A 22,487-nucleotide genomic window follows, 5' to 3' on the forward strand; every position below is an offset into this window, starting at 1 on the left:
GTGAAAAGAAATTTTTTTGTTTCATAATTCTTTAGGATCCTTAGCCAGAATGACTACATATGTCCAAATATATTAGTAAGACATAAGAGGCCAAATGCACTATATTTTCAGGCACGCAGATAATTTGTTGTGGAATATAAATATTCCAATGACTAAGGATCAATCAGCTACATACTTGCCCTTCCAGACAGCATTCTTTAAGCTAAGCATATTTTTAATGTTTTAGAAGTTACAGTTTATGTTGAATACTATATAAATGCTCTCACATATATAGCACCATTTTTTAAATAGCTGGCATAGTATGCTGATTATGTTTATATCAGCAGTACACTGAAATAAAATTTAAGGTAAGTTAGTCATTCTCTGTGAATAAGTTGGCTATTTTCTCCTCATTTAAAGTGTTTTCTAATCTAAACCAACATTCTAAAGTCTTCTTTGGCTTAAGACTTTAGGAATCAGATGATAGCTTTGGACCCTTTTCCTCTAGAAAAATACATGAACAAATATAGACACAAAATCTTACATGTAATTTCAGGGAGTTCATAGTCCCAGAGTCCATGCACAGTTCTCAAGAACTTCTGTTCTATCCAGTGATCTTATGATGATAAAATTCTCTAGAATGATTAGACTGCTCTAAGGTATAAAATAGACACATTAGAAGTTACATTATTTTCAGGCCTTAAGAAATTTAACATGTTGGAATGGCATTGGAGGAATGAGCTCTATTATATGAAGTTTCAAGATTATTTACCAAAGCGTACAGTTTTAAGCATCCATGCTTTTTGTTTTAACTATTTTGTTGGATTTTTCCAAAATGTATTACATGCTTCCCTGCCTTCTAAAAAAGAGTTCATTGAACGTAAGTTAACATCTTCTAGATGGCTTGGGGCTGTCATTGATAATATTAATTATTATATAGTACTCTGATTTAGTGATGTTTTCTGGGCTGCTTATGGGTGTGTGCAGCTGTTTACTTCCCAGCTACATGCCTTGGACTGCTGTGCTTTTTTGTGTTCCTGTGTTTGCTTTATACAGTTTTTCATTATCCCCTCTGTGTTCAGGCTGTCATCTTAAATTTCTTGTGCTGTCAGTGAACAATAATGTAACATCTCACTCCCACCTCTTATCCCCTACTTCCATTTTTTACTGCTAATATACTATGAGTGAGGATGTAGGTACTGTGTTTGTTAAAATTATGCATAAGATTAAAAGGCCTTGATTGACGATTTCAGGACTTTCCTCTGTGAATAAAATACATAGGCTTTGGATTGTCTCTTTGGTTGTTCAGCAAATGTTTTGCTTACTTCCTGTTTCCTTGCAGTTTTTTGCATAGCTAAGACTGCTAAGTAATTAGTCTCTTATTACACTTTATGACTTTGGTGTCTGAAAGAGCGCCTCCCAAATATTCTGTAACATAGCTTTAAATCATTGAGTCTTTCACTCTTTCCTCCTACTGAACACTAGTATTCTGAATCAAGTATTTCTACCACTTAGAATCAAATAATAGTTTTCCCGTTTACTGGAAAAGTAATTTATAGAATTTTCTCAATTTTAAGGGTTTTTCTCAAATAAGTTATTAAATTTTGATGCCCACTTAGTAATAGTAAGCAATTACTCTTCAATATCACTAAATTAACATGTGGCAAATGAATATCATAGGGCATTCGGTCAGCTATCAGTCACGATTACCTTGACAGTTTCTTATGGATCTGAGTGTGATTATGATTTTATATTGATCCACTATAACGTGGTCATCTTCTACAAGTAAAAGTTCTCCTAGTTGTGTGCTGGAGTCAAATGAGTTATCGATGTTCCAGCCTTTTCCTGTCTCATCCAGCCTCATCTTTTGCATTCTCCATGTGTCACTTTGCCAGACTGACTCCTGAAGCTCCTTTCATTTGTGCTCTTTTATATTCATGCTTTTGCAGTTGCTCTATCTAGAAATCCCTTTCTTTCCTTCTTTACCTGTGTAATCTGTTGTCCTTTAACCCTCAGAACAAGTGTCAGCTCTTTCTGGAAGTCGTTTTCATAAAGCTTCTGGCCACCTCAGTTGAGTATTCTCTTACTATGTTTCTTTAGCACATTAGTGATAACTTATGTCACACTGTGTGGTCGTTACTTTTATCTACCTCTTGCCCTAGTTTTTTAAAATCCTCAGTGGTAAGGACCATGTTTTTATTTCCTTCACTAAGGCATTTATTAATTTTTAATAAGTGGTTTTCTTCAGAGGACACCATGTTTTCCAGATATGCTGTTATCTGAATACATTAAGAACCACTGCTCTGGGTTTCTAAAATTTCTGCCAAGCTTACTACTAATAGGTTATTCTTTTAAATAATAGGTTATTAACAAATTCATCTCTGAAATTCCATTTGTGTTCTCCAAACTTGATTAGATATTGTCTACTTTTGGATGACCTGTTATACACAGGTACATACATCCAGCCTACACAACTTCCATATGATATCAGTGTTCTAGCTCATATAACCTATGGACAATATAAAAGAAGTTTCCATGATGTTTTAAACATGCATCTCAATACATTTAGGTTGACTTGGTTTTTACCTGCTCATATTTTCATACACAGGGCTCTGCAGTATTTTTTTTCTTTAATAACTAAAGAACACCATTGATTTGTCTGTGCATTATATTCAACAGATATTTTATTGGGTGCCTGCTGAGTGCCAGATTTTGTTCCAAGCTCTGGAGAAGACAGTAGTGAACAAAACATACCAAAATCCTTACCCCCATGGATCTTATAGTTTAGTAGTGATCGACAGTAAACAAACAAACAAAAGAATTTTATACTATATGGGATGATTATAAATGAGATGGACAAAAATAAAGCAGGGAAGGGGAATAAGAACTCAGGAGAGTTGCAATATTAAAAAGTCTAGTCAGGGAAGGCTTCACTGAGAAAGTGACATTTGAGCACAGACCTAAGGAGGGTGAGGGAGTGAGCTACGTGGATAAATTTGAGGTAGTAGTGACGCAGACATAGCTAACAGCAGCTGGTACAAAGGCCCTGAAACAAGTACACCTGGAGTATTCAGGAGACAAGAGAACACATTTGTGACTATAAAAAAAAATGAATGAGGGGGTAATCACAGGAACTGAGATCAAAAAGACCATGGAGGAGCTAGATATTATAGGGCTTGTGGATCATTGGAAGAGTTTGAATAAGATGGCAGGGCACTGGAGAGTGTTAAGCAAAGGAATGATATCATTTGAATTATGTTTTGATAGGATTGATCTCCCTTGCCATGTGGAGTGCTGTGTGGAGATTAGACTGAAGCAGGCAAGGAGACCAAGTAAGAAGCTACTGCACTAATTCAGGGGAGACAAGATAATGGCTTGGACCTGTTAGTAACAATGGAGGTTGTAAAAATAGATCACATCTTGGATCTATTTTAAAGATAGTATTCACAAGATTTGCTGTAGGGTTGGATATCAAGAGTAAGAGAAAGTCAAGGATAATGCCAGGGATTTGGGCTTACACAAGTAGACTGATGAAGTTGCCTTTTTAAAAATAGACATGGGAGTTCTGGTAATAGTAAAGACGCTTGTACTAGACTAACTCTCTCATAGATAATAACTAAAAACTTTGGCCAGAATATATAAAACAACTCTCTGAAGAATTTGACCCTTGAAAGATGAGAACCATGCTGGGTGAGATTTATGTTTATTTGGCTTTTCCCCCTGAGAGAACTCCCAATCTGTGCGGTATGAGGTGGCTAGAATTCAAACAGAAAGTCATAGTTTGCTTTTTTTTTTTTTTTTTTTTTTTGGCTGCACCGCATGGCATGTGGGATCCTAGTTCCCCAACCAGGTATCGAACCCATGCCCCCTGCAGTGGAAGCGTGGAATCCTAACCACTGGACCACCAGGGAATTCCCAGAAAGTCATAGTTTTATTGCCTTGAAATGGAAAAGGACAGAGTTCAAGGCTGCCAGAGAAGGCAGAAATTGAGGAGATTAAAAGGAGGAGCCTTCCAATCTGCTTTGAACTCCCCTGAAATCCTCAGCTGACTCGAACTGCTCATGCTAGGGGGAGCTTCAGAGAGGCTAGTGAAAAGCAATAACTGAAAGATTAAAAAAGATGAGCAGAGATCTCAGCTTCTTTCCTCCTCAGAGACAGAGTTTGGAATTTCAGAAGGCGGTGGTTCAGAAGTAAAGACTATGCATGCCCTAGGATTAAGAATAAACAAAGTATCGTATAAACAAAGTTTAAAACCAAGCCTCAGAGTGATCAGCTAATGATGTAACTTTTTGAGGGAAGATAACTGAATCCACAGTCTCTACAATGTATTATTCTTAGTGTCCAGTATACAGTGAAATATTAACAAGTTTGAGAAGAAACAGGAAAATATGACACTAGTCAAGAGAAAAAGCACTTAACAGGTACAGACCCCTATATGATCTACATGTTGGAATTAGCAGATATGAACTTTAAAGCTGTTATAAATATTTCAGGGGTTTAATGGAAAAGATAGTCATCATGATTAAAGAGATGGGGAATTCCAGCAAAAGAAAAAAATAGAAACTATAAAAAGGAATCAAATGGAAATCCGGAATTGAAAAGTACAACATCGTAAATGAAAAGTTTATTGGATGGCCTTAACAACAGGTTGGAGATGTCAGAAGAAAGATTCAGTGAACTTGAAGACAGATCAATGAGAATTATCCACTCAAAGAACACAGAGAAAAAATATTGGGAAAAATGAACAGAACCTTAGTGAGTTGAGGGACAGTATCAGGCAGTCTAACATATGCATGATTGGTATCCTAGAAGAATAGAGAAAGAGAGAGGCAGAAAAAAATACTAGAAGAAATAATGGCCTGAAATTTCCCAGATTTGGCGAGAAACATAATATTACAGATCTAAGAAGATCAGTGAACACCAAGCATAGTAAATACAAAGAAAACTACACTTAGACGTATAATAATCAAACCAGGGCTTCCCCTGTGGTGCAGTGGTTGAGAATCCACCTGCCAATGCAGGGGACATGGGTTCGAGCCCTGGTCTGGGAAGATCCCACATGCCGTGGAGCAACTGGGCCCGTGAGCCACAACTAGTGAGCCTGCGCGTCTGGAGCCTATGCTCCGCAACAAGAGAGGCTGTGATAGAGAGAGGCCCGCGTACCGCGATGAAGAGTGGCCCCCGCTCGCCGCAACTAGCGAAAGCCCTCGCACAGAAACAAAGACCCAACACAGCCAAAGATAAATAAATAAACAAATAAAATTTTTTTAAAAAATCAAACCAAAGATAAAGAGAGAAATCTCAAAAGCAGAGGAACAAAAGACAGATTACATACAGGAGAACAATACAAGTGACAGCTAACTTCTTATAAAAAGCAACCAAAGCCAAAAGACAGTGGAATGGTGTCTTTCAAGTGCTGAAGGAAAAAAGCTCTCTACTTAGAATTCTAGTGAAAATTTCCTTCAAAAATGAAAATAATCCTTTAGATAAATTGTTAAGTAGACTTGCACTATATGAAATGCTAAAGGAAATTCTTCAGGCTGAAGTGACATAACACCATATGGAAACTTAGATCTACAGGAAGGAATGAAGAGCACTGAAAATGGTGAATATGTACATAAATGTAATAATGTCTGTCTTAATTTTTTTAAAAACAGCTGTTTAATGCAGAATTTATAACATTGAATTATAGAGTTTATAACAAATTTAGATGTAGAATATTTGACAGTAGTAGCACAAAGGAAGGGGATGGAGTAAATTATTGCAAGGATCATCTATTTTATGTGACGTGACACAAGAATAATTTTAAGTAGATTGTAATGAGTTAAGGCTGTATATATTAATCTCTAGAAGAAAACTTTAAAGAAAAAAAGTATAACCCATCTCCTCTCTCCTGCACAAAAAATAAATTTGGCAGGAGGGGAAGAACAGAGAAACAAAAATCGGATGGGCCAAATAGAAAACAAATAGCAAAATGATAGCTTAAGCCCAACTATAACAAGTAATTAGAATAAATGTAACATCATATCTAAGATCTGGAGCAAAGCAAGGATTATGCACTTTAATCAGTTCTCTTCAGCATTGTATTGGAGGTTGTAAACAATGCAATAAGACCCCTTCCCCCCAAAGAAGAAAAGGACATACGGAGTTATGTAAAAAATCCTAAGGAATCTTCACAACAACTGTTTGAACTGATAAGTGAATTTAGCAAGATCTTGGGATACATGACTTGTATATACAGATCAGTTGTATTTGTATAAACTGGCATCAAAATGTTAGAAGATGAAATTTTAAAAATAATACCATTTACAGTAGCAGCCCCCCCTTCAAAAACACCCACCTAAAATACTTAGGATCATTTTTTTAAAAATAAGTATAAGACTTTAAAGAAAATTATAAAACATTGCTGAGATAAAATAAAGGAGATGTAAATAAAAGGAGACATACATCATGTTCGTGGATTTTAAGGTTCAGTATTTTTTAAGAAGTCACTTCTCAAATTCATCTTGATTTTAACACAATCCCACTCCAAATCCCAAGTTTTTTGGGGTAAAAATTGACAATTTGATTCTAAAATTAATGTCAATGGGAAAACAAAGGACTTAACGTGGCTGAGTCAATGTTGAAAAAGTAGAACAAAGTTGGAGGACTAAGACTTACTAAGACTAGTAATTACTAAGTAATTCAAGTCTGAAATTTTGGCATACGAGCTAGAGAGATCAGTGAACAGAGAAGAGTCCAGAAAGACACACACACATATATATGGTCAATTCAGTTTTGACAAAAGTGTCAAGACAGTTAAGTTGGGAAAGGAAAGTCTTTTCAACAGATGGTGCTGGAACAACTGGATAAACGAAGAGAAAATGAACTTCACCTTACCTCATACTACACACAAAATTTAATTCAAGAGGATCATAGGCCTCAGTGAAAACATAAGAGAATATCTTTGCACCTGTAGAGTATACAGGGATTTCTTAGGATATCAAATGCACTAAACATCTTTTTAAGATAAATTGAACTTCATTAAAGTAAGACTTTCCCATTCTTTATATCATCACTCCTTTTTCTTTCCTTTTTGTTATGATAATGGGCATAAAATGTGTTGCTTGGCAGTTGAAATTTTTCAAGAGGTTGTTGGGATTTGAGTTTCTTCAAACCATAAGCTAATGTTTTTCACCTAATTTGGGAAATTTTTTACTTCTTCAAATATTTTTTTTCTGTCCTTCTTAGGACTCCAAATATACTTACTCAGGCATGCTTGATATTGTCTCACAGGTCTCTCTGAGACTCAGTTTGTCTTCATTCCTTTTTATCTTTGTTCTTTAGATTGGATAGTTTCTATTTACGTTCATTGATTCGTTTACCATCTCAAATCTTCTCTTCAGCTCATGTAGTGAATTTGTCATTCCATTTATTGTGCTTTTCAGCTCTAAAATTTCTGTTTGATTCTTTTTATAGTTTCACTTTTCCTGTTTAGAGTCCATATTTGTTCAGTCATTATTAGCATATTTTCCTTGAATTATTTGAACATATTTATAATAGTGGATTTGCTCACTAATAGAATAAATTCAGCGTCTAAGTCCACTTAGAGTCAGTTTCATTTGGCTTCTTTCTTTCCCAAGTATGGGTCACACTTTTCCTGTTTCTTTCCACATCTTATTTTTTAGTTGAAAACTGGGCTTTGTAGGTAATACATTATAGTGTGTCTGGATTCTGTTTGTTCTTCTGAAGAACTCAGACTGCAACGTCTGTTCTGTGTGTGTGTGTGTCTGTCTCTTTTTATCTTTCTCTCTGTCGGTGTATAGCTGCTGTTGCCTTTGCTCAGATTTTTTTTTCCCTAATCCTAACTACCTCCCTAGGGCTCTCACCTGAGCTTGCTCAGTTTAGTGGTCAGCCAGTGATTTGAGCATAGTGCTCAAATACCTGAAGCCAGTAAGTCTTCCACCCTTTATCACCTGAGCTGTTTGTGAATCGGAACACATTCAAAGGCACAGCAAATTCACATGTCTCCCCAGGCTTTCCACTTTTGCCAGACTCTCTGGGATGGTCCACATACATGCATCTTTAGCAGTCAGCCAAGGATGTGGCAGGTTTATTATCTCAGCCTTTCTATAGCTCTCTTGTTTCCAAAATCTCACCCTTAAACTGAATTTGTAACCTCCAGCCAGTAAAGCTGTGAGTTTTCACTGCTCTGGGGAATTACGGAAACACTCTCAGGGAGGAAGACTGTAAATGCACAGTTCTTATCCTATGCGGTAGCAGTTGTTTGTTGAGTAAACACATCTCAGATTTTTACTTGCCTTTGGTTGTTTTCCAGTGCTCTGAAGTGGTTGTTTTTAATAATTTGCCCAGTTTTATACTTACTTTCTAAGGAATGGAATTACTCAGCTTCCTTACACTACTATCAAAAGATAGATTCACAGTTATTTTATTTCACCTGTGTTCCTTGGGACCGATATATAGCTGGAATTCTGTTTTTCTTGGGGTGGTAATGGTTTTTTAATGGAAATATAATTCACATAACCATAAAATTCACCCATTTAAAGTGTACAGTCCATTTTTAGTGTATTCACAAAGTTGTGCAATCACCACTAGTTGCAGAACATTTTCATCCCCCCCAAAAAAAACCTATACCCATTAACAGTCACTGCTCGCTCCTTCCTTCTCCCAGCCCCTGGCAAACACACATCTGCTTTCTGTCTCAATGGATTTGCCTGTTCTGGACATTTCATGTAAATGGACTTAAACAGTGTGTATGTAACCTTGTAAGACTGGGTTCTTTGACTTCGCATAATGTTTTCAAAGTTCATCTATGATATGGCGTGAATCAGTACTTTATTCCTTTTATGGCTGAATAATATTTTGTGTTTGGATATATTCCAAATTTTGTTTATCAGTTCATCAGTTGATGTACATTTAGATTGTATCCAGTTTTTTACTATTATGAATAATGCTGCTGTGAACATTCACATATATGTTTTTGTGTGGACATATGTCTTCAGTTCTCTTGGCTATGTACTTAGGAGTGGAATCAGTGAGTCATATGGTAACTAACTTTATGTTTAACTTTTTGAGGAGGTGATGATGATTTGAATCTAAACTGGACTTTAGTTATTTAATAAGGAAATTTAATACACTCACATTTATTGTGATTACTGTAATTGCTACTTTGTTTTATGTTTTTTGTTTATTAGGCTTTTCTGTTTATTGAGGGTTTTTCTCCTGCCTTTTTATTGGAATAATCAGTCCCACTCATGTTCATTCTGTCCTACCTAGTGAGAGAATTTGGGCATCCTGTTTTTGCTTTTAAATTGTTAACAGACAGGTTTAAACATACATGTTTACCTTGTTGTCTGCAGTTAATCACAGTCTCCGTTCAAGCTGAGAAAGAACATGAGCATACTTTCAATTTATTTTTCCCTAGCGTCTACCTAATGAAGTCATCTGAAATTTTAGTACTAGGTTCTCTTGTCTCTTTTTTGTTTTTAACATGTTTATTGGAGTATAATTGCTTTACAAGGGTGTGTTAGTTTCTGCTGTATAACAAAGTGAATCAGGTATACGTATACATATATCCCCATATCTCCTCCCTCTTGCGTCTCCCTTCCATCCTCCCTATCCCACCCTTCTAGGTGGACACAGAGCACCGAGCTGATCTCCCTGTGCTATGTGGCTGCTTCCCACTATTTTACATTTGGTAGTGTATATATGTCCATGCCATTCTCTCACTTCATCCCAGCTTACCCTTCCCCCTCCCCGTGTCCTCAAGTCCATTCTCTATGTCTGTGTCTTTATTCCTATCCTGCCCCTAGGTTCTTCAGAAACTTTTTTTTTTTTTTTTTTTAGATTCCATATAGATGTGTTAGCATACGGTATTTGTTTTTCTCTTTCTGACTCACTGCACTCTAGGTCCAACCACCTCATTACAAATAACTCAATTTCATTTCTTTTTCTTCTTTATCCATTCATCTGTCAATGGACACTTAGGTTGCTTGCATGTCCCGGCTATTGTAAATAGAGCTGCAGTGAACATTGTGGTACATGACTCTTTTTGAATTATGGTTTTCTCAGGGTATATTCCCAGTAGTGGGATTGCTGGGTCGTATGGTAGTTCTATTTTTAGTTTTTTAAGGAACCTCCATACTGTTCTCCATAGTGCCTGTATCAATTTACATTCCCACCAACAATGCAAGAGGGTTCCGTTTTCTCCACACCCTCTCCAGCATTTATTGTTTGTAGATTTTTTAATGATGGCCATTCTGACCGGTGTGAGGTGACAACTCTCAGAATGAGAGAAAATATTTGCAAACGAAGCAACTGACAAAGGATTAATCTCCAGAATATACAAGCAGCTCATGCAGCTCAACATCAAAAAACAAACAACCCAATCCAAAAATGAGCAGAAGACCCAAATAGACATTTCTCCAGAGAAGATATACAGATTGCCAACAAACACATGAAAGGATGCTCAACATCACTAATCATTAGAGGTTCTCTTCTTTTACCTTTTTATGTTTTAATGATTTTTCTAACCATGCTTATCAATTTTTCTGATTTCTTTGCCCAGCACTATGTTTTATATAACGTACTTGTCTTTTTCCTGAATTCTTACTTGTTTTGCAGGAGTATGTCCTCAAGAAATTATTTCAGATAGGCATTAGGGCTGATAAATTTTCTGAGTCCTTGCATATAAAAAAAAAAAAGTCTATTTTACCCTTACACTTGGATAATTTAGATCGGATTTAAAATCATTTACCACAGAACTTTTAAGATACTTCTCCATGGTTTACTAGTTTCCTTTGTTGCTGAGAATTTTGATGTCATTCTGATTCTTAGTCTTGATTCTTCTCCCTAGAAACTCTTAGGACTTTTCTTTAATCTTCAGGCTCTAATATTTTACTGCCCAGTGTCTAAGTATTACCTTTCTTCCATCCTGCTTAGCACTTGATGGATCCTTTCAATCTGAAGATTTATACCTTTATCTCTGGGACATTTTCATTGGTAATTTTACTCTGAACACTTTCTGTTCTGTTTCTGGAATGCTTATTAGACAGATATCAAAACTTCTAAATTCATCCATCATGGCTCTTAACATTTTTACTTTGTTTCTTTGTCCTTTTGTACTATATATTTAGAGAGTCCTCAGTAAAATCTTCCATTTTACTAATTCACCTTGCAATTCATTCCAGTTAACATTATCAACTGAAATTAACTCTAATAACATCATATGTGCCTGGAGCAGTGCACTTTCTCTACATATGCTGTATTGTCCAGAAATGAACAAACACAGCAGTTCTAGGATATGGGCATGCTTTTGTGTATTCAACAAATCTAAAGATAGAAACTTCCTGCAAATTTTTTAAATTCTCTGGAATCTCTGTGGTGCCCCATGTAGATTGGTACCGAAAGACATGTCTCCTTTGCCCCCTCATTTATTATACCCCTGATTTCCTCAGATGTTATTCTCTTTGTTGTAATGTGTCTCCTCCAGAGTGCTGATTTTCCTCATCTGTTTGGTGATTTTTTTGGCGATTTGCTCATCTTTGTGTTACAGACCATTTACCTGCTTACAGCCAGTGATTTCGAGGGAGGGACGGGACGAGCTGCTGAGGGGCAAGGGTGCTAGTGCTTGTCTTCTGGCGTGGATGCTTTCAACAACCTGTGGCAGCCCTGCTTTACAGCCCAGTACGCATCCTTACTGCTTTAGCCTGGGGCTATGCCTCTGTTGACTGCTGCTTAGCACAAGGTGGCGGGGCGAGGGGGCGGTGAGGACCTAATTGACCCAGCTGTTCCAGATGCAGCGTACCAATCAGTCGTCCTGATACGTGTCTGAGTGTGTTCCCCCTCGCCCCGCCAACTGTCTCTGTCCATGGACTCTGGCTTGAAGCTTTTCTAAACCAGTCCTCCTTTTACAGATGTCTTTTCCTACGTGTGGTTTGGGCTGTGGCTTCTTCCAGTTTACTCCCTTCCCACCGCCTCATAAATTTGATCTTGTAGCCAGCTCCCAGGAGACTGCTGATAGTCTTTTCTTATTTTCCCATGTATATATAATTTGTATTTGTTGAATTTAAATGTCGTTTCCACAGAAAAGTTTTCCCTACCTGCCCCATTTAAAGTAACTTCCCAACTACTTTCTATCATATCGCCTTGGGTTGTTGTCATTATAGCATTCATCTCTACCTAATATTTGTCTTTCGTCAGTCTTTCCAGACCTAAATGCTAACTTCATTAGGGGCCTTATGCGTTCTGTTTACTCCTGTATCCCAAGTGGTTACAGGACAGTGTCTGGTATATAGTAAACATTCAGTGTATGATAGTTGAATTAAGTGACTTTATCTTTTAAAAAAATTGTATATCACATCTTCTTGAATTACACAAATTTTAGATTTTACATCAGGAACCAGGCTTAGCAAATACTCTGTTAACCTCTCTGTTCAAGAAAGAAAACCTTTATTAATCAAATTAGTGTCTTTGACCAAAAAGCTATACATTAATCCATGGATAATATAAAATATAAAGGTATTAGCCTCCAGCACTTCAACCCACATGTCATTAAAGCAAAGTTTGGTGGAAGGGGAAGCAAGGCTTTGATTTTCTAAGAACAACATTACAAAATGACCAGAAAAAGTCATAAATATATTTGCTTATAGTTTCTTATAGTTTCTATGACTATATGAATGTAGTTTAGTCTCAAGTAAATTGTAAGTTGAAATGTTTTGTATCCTCATGCCACCTTATTGTGAAGCTCTTTTAGAAAACTCAAATTTCCAAATTCTTTTTTTTTTTTAATATTTATTATTATTTTTGGCTGTGTTGGGTCTTAGTTGCGGCACACAGGATCTCCAGTTGTGGCATGCAGGCTCAGTAGTTGTGGCGCTTGGGCTTAGTTGCCCCGTGGCATGTGGGATCTTAGTTCCCCAACCAGGGATCGAACCCACATCCCCTGCATTGGAAGGTGGATTCTTAACCACAGGACCACCAGGGAAGTCCCCAAATTCTTAAATTAGGTTAATGATTCACTCTACCAAATAAAATTTTACTTTTATTTCCTGTATCTCTTAGAGTAAATTTGGTAGCTCTAGTCAGCTGACCAGCCATTATGTGATAGTAATGAACAATTTTTCAATTTCAAATCATTGTTCTGAGGGTTAATTCCTTAATTAAATATTTGATTGGAAAAGCAGAAAAATCCACTTAGATACAGTCAGATTCATTGTTTATTTAATAACTACATGAAAGAAAATTCCATGTCTCCACAAGGTTTGAGTAGACCTTTATTGCTAAGTATATTTTCAGTCCCCACATAATTAGTGTTACAAATATAATAACATTTTTATTTTCTACATGGAGATCAGATTTATTCCATTTTTCCTTGAAAATGTTTTAATTTTATTTCTAAAAAAGTAAAGAGGGAGTCACATTATAGAAAACAATCAAAATTCATTTGTTCCATAAAACAAAGGATACTTATATATGCACCATTTGGAAATCTGTAAGTTTCTTATACACCTACCATCAAGAGAATGATCTTAAACCTTATAGAGTTAACCTCTCACCTGTATAATTCTGATGGAAACTATTTTAATTTTATCCTACTTCTTTTATAATTTAGGCAAAGATGCAATTTACACGATTCCAGTGAAAAACATTCTTGCTGTGGAAAAACTGGAAGAGAGCTCTTTCAACAAGAAAAATGTAAGTTACATAATTTAAAGCTTTTTAAACTACATATATTACTTAGCTGGAAATTTAAAAAGAGGTTTATTTTAGTATTTGTTATTAATCATTAATATCTTATAATCGGTGGCTAGAAATCTGTCTTAAAATTGTCCATTATTGTTGATGCTTTATATAGTCTGCCTCCCCTGTTAAGTTAAAGGTACTTTTCTCAATATTTGCGTATTCTCAAACTTCTCAGCTTGACATTCAAGTCTTTAAGAATATAGTCCCAACCAGTCTGTGCAACCTTATCTTCTGCTACCCTTCAGTACATACCAATACGCTCAAGGCAACCAAGATGATTTCCTTGTCTCTGTTTTCCCACTGCTTTGTCTTTACTCATACTTTTTTCCTCCATCTGAAATTCTGTCCCTTTATTCCTGATTATATGCTAGTTCCTTCCTTTGGATTTGTGTGACTTCTAAAAATTATACTCTGTTGTACCATTTAATACCATGTGACTCGACAGTCCCAGGGACTAACTTGCTTGAAACATAATAGTTTATAAGATACCTAAGCAACAGTTACCTAGCCAAGCAAACTAGGTTTCTCTTATGTACCTTTTTGTGTTTTGTACTGTGTTTGGTTTTTAGACTCTGTCACTAACTTTTTGTCTTAATTGCCTATGAAGATGTTCCAAGTGATACACACAGAGAAACCACTCTATGTCCAGGCAAATAATTGTGTGGAAGCTAATGAATGGATAGATGTACTCTGCAGGGTGAGCCGATGCAATCAGAACAGGCTCAGTTCTTATCATCCCTCTGCATATCTAAATGGAAACTGGCTCTGCTGTCTGGAGACCAGTGAAAACGCTCTCGGCTGCAGGCCATGTACTGCGTAAGTTTCTTTTTGATTAAAGAAGCAATGTTTTAAATGTGTTATATTCATACAATGGAATATTATTCAGCCATAAAATGGATTGAAGTCCTGATACATGCACGGATGAACCTGGAAAAGATGCTGAGTGAAAGAAGCCAGACACAAAGGCCATATACTGTATGATAACATTTACATAAAGTATCCAGAATAGGTAAATTTATAGAGACAGAAAGTAGATGAGTGGTTGTGAGGGACTAGAGGGAGGGAGGAATGAGGAGTACTAATGAATACAGGTTTCTTTTGGGGGCAGTGAAAATGTTCTCAAATAAATCATGGTTGCACAGGTCAAAAAAAAAAAAAGGGCAATGTTTAAATAGATGATGGGCAAGCTTGAGCAAGATACCGAGGAAGAAGGGCTTAGCCCTATAGACTTAAAAAGTAATGGGATGAAGCATAGGTAATGAAAGTGATTTCACTTTACAATTCCCTTCCTTTTGATTAGAGTCGCATAATGACCAAACCTCTCTTGGCCCCATTTTATTTAATTATCAAATTAGTCTAGATTCCTAAGGTTCCTTCTGCAAAATTCTGTGGTTCTATTTTCAGTCTCAAACCATCAAAAGTCTTTAGCATGTTAACAAAGTGATATTTTTCCAATGTCTTTGATTTCATTTTTACCATAGAGGTGTCCCTGCAGACATCCAAATAGATATTGATGAAGACAGAGAAACAGAAAGAATTTATTCCCTTTTTACCCTCAGTTTACTTAAGCTGCAGAAAATGGAAGGTAACTATACAATTAAAATACTTTTATGTAACCATGATCTTTCATTACCAATGCCTGAAGTGTTGCTTTGGCATTTTCTTAAAGTCAAAGATACCTCATAGATTTACCAAAATGTTACTTATATGAAAGTTGACAAACTCCCAAAGGGAGCCTTTTTCATAGATATTCATCAAGTAAAAATACTGTTTTTGAATAAATGTGATTATCATAATTAATAAAATGTATGTATTTTGGTTATCTATGCATTTCCAGGGGAGATCTTCCCAGCTTGAGCCCCTTGAAAAGTTCTTATTTATACTATTAATACAAATTACATTTAATGAATTTAGTTGTCTGATCAGAGATTTTACTGCTTCTTGTAGAGGCTTGTGGAACTATAGCAGTCTATCAAGGACCACAGAAAGAGCCTGATGACTATTCTAACTTTGTAATCGAGGATTCTGTGACAACCTTTAAGACAATTCAACAAATAAAAAGCGTCATAGAGAAGCTAGATGAACCTCATGAAAAGTATAGGAAGAAAAGATCAAGTAGTGCAAAATATGGGAGCAAGTAAGTATTTTTAAGATACTTAAAACATCTGCCAACATAGTTTGAGATTGCCTCTGCTACCCTGTACTCACACCGGAAGTGCAGGCCTCCTGCTTACCTTTGTCTTTCAGAACCGGCTCAGAACCTTTCTCTTGTACAAGAATCTCCCTGGCCACTCATACAGGGATCTTTGTCTTTTTCAGTTCTGGTATCATTTCATTATATTGATGCAGTACTTTGTCATCACTTTTTAATGTTATATTCCAATGTAATCTTTGAATTGAATACTTAGTAGTTTTCTGTTTTTGTTTTGTTTTGCTGATCCTCTTCCTTCTTTATCTCTTACAGTACCTGTATACATACTAAGTACTAGAAAAAAAGAATCAGCTACGTAGTGCTGGAAGTAGTTTATAGTTGATGCTTTGGATCCATCTCAGATGCAGATGGACACTGGTGGAAACAGCAGCAAGAGTTAATATTTATTAAGGAGCTTACTCCTTACCACTGGGCACTGTGCCTAGTACTTTACATTGCATCAGTTAGATAGTGTTTAGCAGCAAGTAACAGAAAATCCCAATTGAAGTGGCTTAAATAATAGGAAATTTTTTAACCTCACAAATTAAGTCCTGATTTCTACAGTTGGTTAGCTCAGCTCAACAGTGTCCTCAAGGACGATCCAGCCGCTCAGCCATCTTCAACAGGATGATTTCTGCCTTCCTCAAACTTGTCCCCTCATGGTCACAGCTGGGCTGCAATAGTTCAGAGCCCCACATTTTTAATAATAGCAGCCAGAGGCAGAAAAAGCTATTTCCTCCTCAAGAGGAAGGAAACCTTGTCTAGAGTTACCCCTAGCTTCCCCTGAAACACAGGGCTGCCCAGTACTAGCGCTAGAGTCAGGTTTCGATTTGCACAGAGGTAGATAGGGAGAGATGGTTCTTGGAGCAGCAACTAAGTGTTTGCCACAGTGCACACTCTCTCATTGATCCTCACATCAGCTCAACAGGGTTATATTCCCATTTCACAGCTAGAGAAACCGAGGCTCAGGGAAGTTAAGCGTCTTGCACAAGGTCATACAGCTGATTAATGAGGGGGCTTTGAATCTTGGCCCCGCCATTTTAACTTTTTTTTTTAACCTGTGTGGATTAATAATTATGTATGTTTTATAAACAATAAAAATCAGTTTGACAGGTATAAATATTTGTGTTCTCCCTAGATAGAAGGCTCAGTACATTAGGAAGATTAGTGTAAGCATCCTAATACTGTCTTTTATACATTAGTATACTTTGTTCTCTTCCAACAGTAGTAATCCAGTTTTCTTGGAGCCCCGGCAGGTTTCCATATGAGGGCCTAGTCAATGCTTGACCATCCTTCTTAAATAGTATTCTCCCCCTGTACCCACACACACTCCCCCTGTACCCACACCCCCTTTCCCAGCTGTATTTTCCTCTGTTAAAAAATACCAGTCTTTCTTGTACTAAATATTTTATTTGTTCATCTTATTTTCTCTATTTTTCTCTAGGGAAAATCCAATTATTGGGAAAACATTTTAAGAGTTTGACCAATTGACTCAGAAGAACTGGAAAATATTATTTTTGTTGGAGTTTTTCAATTCATCATATATTTTGTTCATAGTATTTAAGAATGAACATTGGCTTCACTGTCAGTCACCTGCATTCACCTTGTATTTAATATTTAATAATTGAAATTAACTGTTTGGGAATCCTGGTATTGATGTGTTCCTAGAGAATTTAAAACCCAAGATTCCCTTCATATCTTACATGTCGAAAGCCATGTTTCTGCGACTTCTTTTTAATAGAAAGAATCTTCCTAAAGAAGCTTTGTAACAAAAGGAGAACTCCTCCATAGCAAGAAACCATTTCTTCTTGTAACACTCTGTGTTCTGTGGACTTTTCACTACCATTAGTGCCTGCTCTATACTGCCAACATTGTGTTTTACTGGAATATTTCAATCCATGACTATTCAGAGCTTTCCATTTAGTTCATCTAGACCCTCCCTCTTCAAAAAAAAAAAAAAAAATCTCCTTTGGTCCATTGGTCGTTACAGATTACATTAGGAACAGCAACAGAAATGTTAGAAACCTGCCAGAGTATCCTTGAAAGCTGGTAGATCTTTTGTCTGTTTAGAGATGATGCAAACAGAACTCAGATAGGAGAAATCAGGGAACACGTACTGTTGTCTGCATCTTGTTTACATTTGGGATGAGTGACGGCAGAGGAAATAAAATGAGACCACTAAATTTTTTTCATTGTTTAAACATCAGGTACTCATTTTCTTGATTTGAGAGTTCAGGTTAATGTGACTTCTAAGGACTTCACTTTTGAAAAAGAAGAGAAAGTAAACAATGGGAAAAGGTGGTGGTAAACTCACTCGACTTCACTCATTACTCCATTATTATAAGGACCACCACCATAGGACGCCCTCCTGCCAGCGTGAGGTGAGATCTAACTCGAGGACAGTCACTCGGCGCACTTTACTCATCTGGGCCACCCCAGATTATACTTTAGATACTCCGTGGTATCTAATCTTTATGATCAGTTGAATGATCAGTGTTTAAGTCTAGAAATAGTGCTTTCCTGAAAATGTTTATATTTCACTGCTGTTTTCTTATTGCCTGCTAGCCAAATGGAATTTGGGCAAGCAACTGTTCGAATCCTATTTTTCCCTAATTTACTTTTATCCTTAAAATCATAACTGTAAATAAGCAATCGAAGCAAGTTGCCACCTTGAAGTTAAGAGGGATGCACTTTGCTTCATCAGTATTAAAAACCATGGTACTCTTCTTTTGTCTTTTTAAATTCAGAACATTTTCTAAATGTGGTACTTTGAACCTTGGAGTATTTTACATGTTTCTGTTTAAAACTGTGACTACTTATTAATGTAAATCTAGCTAGTAGTGCTTATTTTGTTTCCCTGAGCATAAGCTATATTTCAAGATACACTTTGCCAATTATGTTATTGGTCATTGTTTTTAAATTATAATGTTACTAGGTAATTATTTTTAAAGACCATTGGCACACAATCAAAGTTGTTCCATAAATGATTATAACGGAGCAATGTCTCTAATGTACAGGTCTCTAAAGGACTTGTAAAAATCAGTTGGTTTTATTTAAGAATCAGTCCTAGTCTGCATTATGGTAGGTCATTCCTGGCCCATTTTAAAGACAAGTTTGAAAAGTCTTTTAAATTTTATGAGCTTGTAGATTCCGTAAACTACACTGATTCATCAGTGTGAAAGAATTTTACCATTTAATAAATTTCTCACTTTTGAATTTCATTCAGATTGAAATTTCATTTTAAGAGTCTCTGAATGTCTGCCTGGAAAGGCCATGTGAACATTGCCAGGTACCACTCATTACTCTCTAGTGGCTTCTTTAGTTATATTCTTCTAATATTTCTAATGTTAAGCCCTCAGTTATGACGGTTTTTAAAGATCACAGCGTTCTCAAAGGGACCAAGGCTGTGTGAATACGTAACTCAGAATTTGAAGAGTTCAGTTACTAGTTATTTTCTTCACATGACACTTTTTAAACAGCCAGTTTGACTGGAATTAATAACCACCTTGGCACAGCCTAAAAACAGGTAATACGACATGAAATTTTCTTTGAAAGTCTTCTGAAATAAGAGACCACGTCAGTGGGACCCCAAAATAACCAAGGTACTTACTTGCTTCCAAGGGCCTCCTTATTCCTCTGCTGTTACTTATGAGTACTTTGATTTTTACTACCTGATCTGCTTTCTCTGCCTTTTCTAAACTTGAAAAAAATACATGGCAGCTCACTTTACCCTAAAACCCTGAAAACCCCACGAAGGAAAGAAAAGGATGATATGGAGAAACTCTTGCCATAAATGCCAATTCTGGTTCTTAGTTTAGCCATTTCTATCATTTGAAATTATGCTGGTATGTTGCTTGTTTTGTTGTTGTTATTGTTTGTTTTGTTCTTTATTTAGCTTTGTTTTTTTAATATTCATTTAATATGATAATGGGCAATAGCAACATTTTTTTACTCCCAGGAATATAATTTATCAAATTGAACTATTTGCCAAAGAAAATAAATATGTTTATCACGGGTAGTGGTTAAGTGTCAAAACAAGGCTTTCCTTATTGTACAAAAAAAGATGACGAATGATGTGGCTTTTGTTTTTGTTTCTGAAGCCTAACTAACTTCATTCATTTATCAGAAAGGCTCATTCATGCCAGGTTTTAGAAGACAGATTTTTTTGTTTTTTTTTTTCTTTTTAAGTAAAAGCACCTTTAATTTGTTCTAATGGTACATCCTGTAAAGACAAAATGCTACAAAGCCTTTTAGGTGTCCTTACAGTATGTGAAAAATACAGGACTCATTCTAGAGTTAAATTGCCAGTCTTGATTGATTGATATTATCTGCTTCCATTTTTATTAACTTGGAAATTAATGTTGCTAGTAAATATTGGTTTTTACAGTGTCCAGTTTGAAAATGTAAGTTATCAAAACTTAATGTAGTGAATTTGTGTAACCATGTTGTATTGTTGAGAATGTATTTTTATTTAAATTTTATTTTCTTATCAAGAGTATTATAAAAATTAAGAACTTTTGTAGCTGTTGCTTGGAAATAACTCAAATAAACTACAAGAAGCCTGTCCACTCTTTGTGTGACCTTACTTTTTCACTGATGTAAGAATTTCTTCTCATTTAAAATTATTGTACCTCACCTATTTATTAGGAAGGGAATAGCAGAAGTGAGGAGTCCTCAGTAACACGGAACAAACCATCTGGAAAGGGTGCAGTAATCTTCTGCATTTATCTAGGCTGATTTTTGATGGACTGAGGTCCTTATTTATTCATTCAGCAGACTTGTTTTGAAGACCTACGGTGTGCAGGTGCTGTGAAGGATCCCATCATTCCTGAGAGCCGTGCACATCTGGTGTGTGGGAATATATTCCCCTCTTTTCTGAGTAAATAGTTTAGAGCTGACTTGCACCCCCAACGAGAGAAGCCAGAATCTTCCCCATTACTGCCTCAGCAGCCTCTTAGTATCCTCAAATAAACCTCCATAAAACCTAGTCCCTGCAACTCCAGAGGAACTGAAGGTTAACAAAGAGGAAGGAATAGGGTTCTGAATCTCTAAACATCTTGTTTTTATTGAAATACCAGAATCCCGCTCATACTAGCCCATGTATTAGAATAGACCTTAGAAAAATCAGTAAGGACGTAGTTGAACTCAACAACATCAGTCAACTGGATATAATGCACATCTATAGACTAGTTCCTTCAAAATAAAAAAAAAAAAAAAAGAATAGACCTTAGAATAGAAACATCAAAGGGTTCTGTGTGGGTTCTATTCTATGGCATAACAAACTAGTTCTTTGAAGAGAGAGGGGGCAATACGTCTGTTGGGTTTCTCTTTAAGTTTCATGACTCCAAAACAAGAGACACCTAAGGCCAAGCAGAGTCCCTTTATGTTCCATTCGCTGGTGTAAGTTTCTCTACTGCCCCAAGTCTCAATGACCATTGTGGCCCTTCAGAGAATACCTGCCTTGGATAGAATGACGTACTTCAAAAATAAACTGATACATGTCCAGAGACCTTGGGTCATCATTCCTCATTATGTATCCTCACCTGAGGTTTAGTCTTTTGTGGCCGAAAGTCTCATTCATTGGCTTGTCATTTTGCCATTTGACTTCTCAGTTTGGTGAACCATTTGCCATCATATTTTAAGCTTATACCTAGATTTTATATTAACAGCAGAGAAGGTAACCTGTTTAAAGTCCTATTAAGATTCATTCAGTTTTCTGCCTTGTATGTTAAATCCTTTTTATTTCATACTATCAAAGCCTTTGCTTTCTTTGCATTTATCTACTTTTTGACATGGTCTTAGATACATGAAGTTTTTGCTCATGAAGGAAAATTCTGTCTGGAGTGAACAATATTGTTTTCCAAATTTAACACATTTCTCAACTCCACCCAGAACTGAGAAGGCCACACTGCACTGTTACAGAAGCACCCATCATTTTTAGTCAGACTCAGTGCAGTGTGGGGTAAGTGACCCCTCGAGAGGCCTATCAGAATCTGCTTGAGGAGATAGAGGGCTCAGGTGTAGTTTGAAAAGGCATGAGTCAATATAATTTTTATACTTGAAAATGCAAAAAACACCTGCTTTTGTAATCCATAGAACAGAAAAATCAACAAAATATTGACTGGTACAAATAGCATAGGTGAGACCATGATCCTGGTCATTACCTGGAGGCCCTTTGCAATATGGAGGCTGAGATATTTGTGTTAATGCGGGGCATTTGTTTTTAAAGTTTGGGAAACACTGGAATATGGGCTAAATTCCAAATCCTGATCCCAAGTCTCTTAAACTCCACATCAGAAGTAGTTGTCAGGAGTAAAACTACAACCAAAATCACTGCCTCCTTGGAGTTTGCATTCTGGGGCGAGACGGAAGATTAAACAAACAGGTAAAATATGTCAGATGGTGGTAAGTATTATGGAGCAAAGTAGTAAAGCGGGGAAGGGAGATGGAGTGCTGCATGTGGGACTGGGAGGGCTGGGATACAATTATAAAATTAGGTGGTCAGGCAAGCCCTCACAAGGTAGGTGACATTTGAACAAAGATCTGAAGAAGGTGAGGAAAGGGAGTCTTAAGG

At 36.5% G+C, this 22,487-nt stretch overlaps 1 protein-coding gene across 5 annotated transcripts in view; it reads left to right on the plus strand.

Annotated features, from left to right (window-relative positions):
• RASA2 (RAS p21 protein activator 2) overlaps positions 1 to 20,477 on the plus strand; it is a 115,982-nt gene extending 95,505 nt beyond the window's left edge. For 4 of the 5 annotated variants that reach the window (XM_082461203.1, XM_082461204.1, XM_082461205.1 and 1 more), the window contains 5 exons: positions 13,592 to 13,674; positions 14,330 to 14,538; positions 15,204 to 15,307; positions 15,670 to 15,859; positions 17,358 to 20,477. In XM_082461203.1, coding sequence (XP_082317329.1) covers positions 13,592 to 13,674; positions 14,330 to 14,538; positions 15,204 to 15,307; positions 15,670 to 15,859; positions 17,358 to 17,388 — 617 coding nt within the window. In that variant the 3' untranslated portion in view covers positions 17,389 to 20,477. Of the gene's footprint in view, positions 1 to 13,591; positions 13,675 to 14,329; positions 14,539 to 15,203; positions 15,308 to 15,669; positions 15,860 to 17,357 lie in introns of those variants that run through there. The other variant, XM_082461206.1, reaches the window with a different exon arrangement.
• The last annotated feature ends 2,010 nt before the right edge of the window (positions 20,478 to 22,487 follow it).

The sequence above is a fragment of the Balaenoptera physalus genome (assembly GCF_965194825.1).
Source record: "Balaenoptera physalus genome assembly, chromosome: 4".
Lineage (NCBI taxonomy): Eukaryota > Metazoa > Chordata > Mammalia > Artiodactyla > Balaenopteridae > Balaenoptera > Balaenoptera physalus.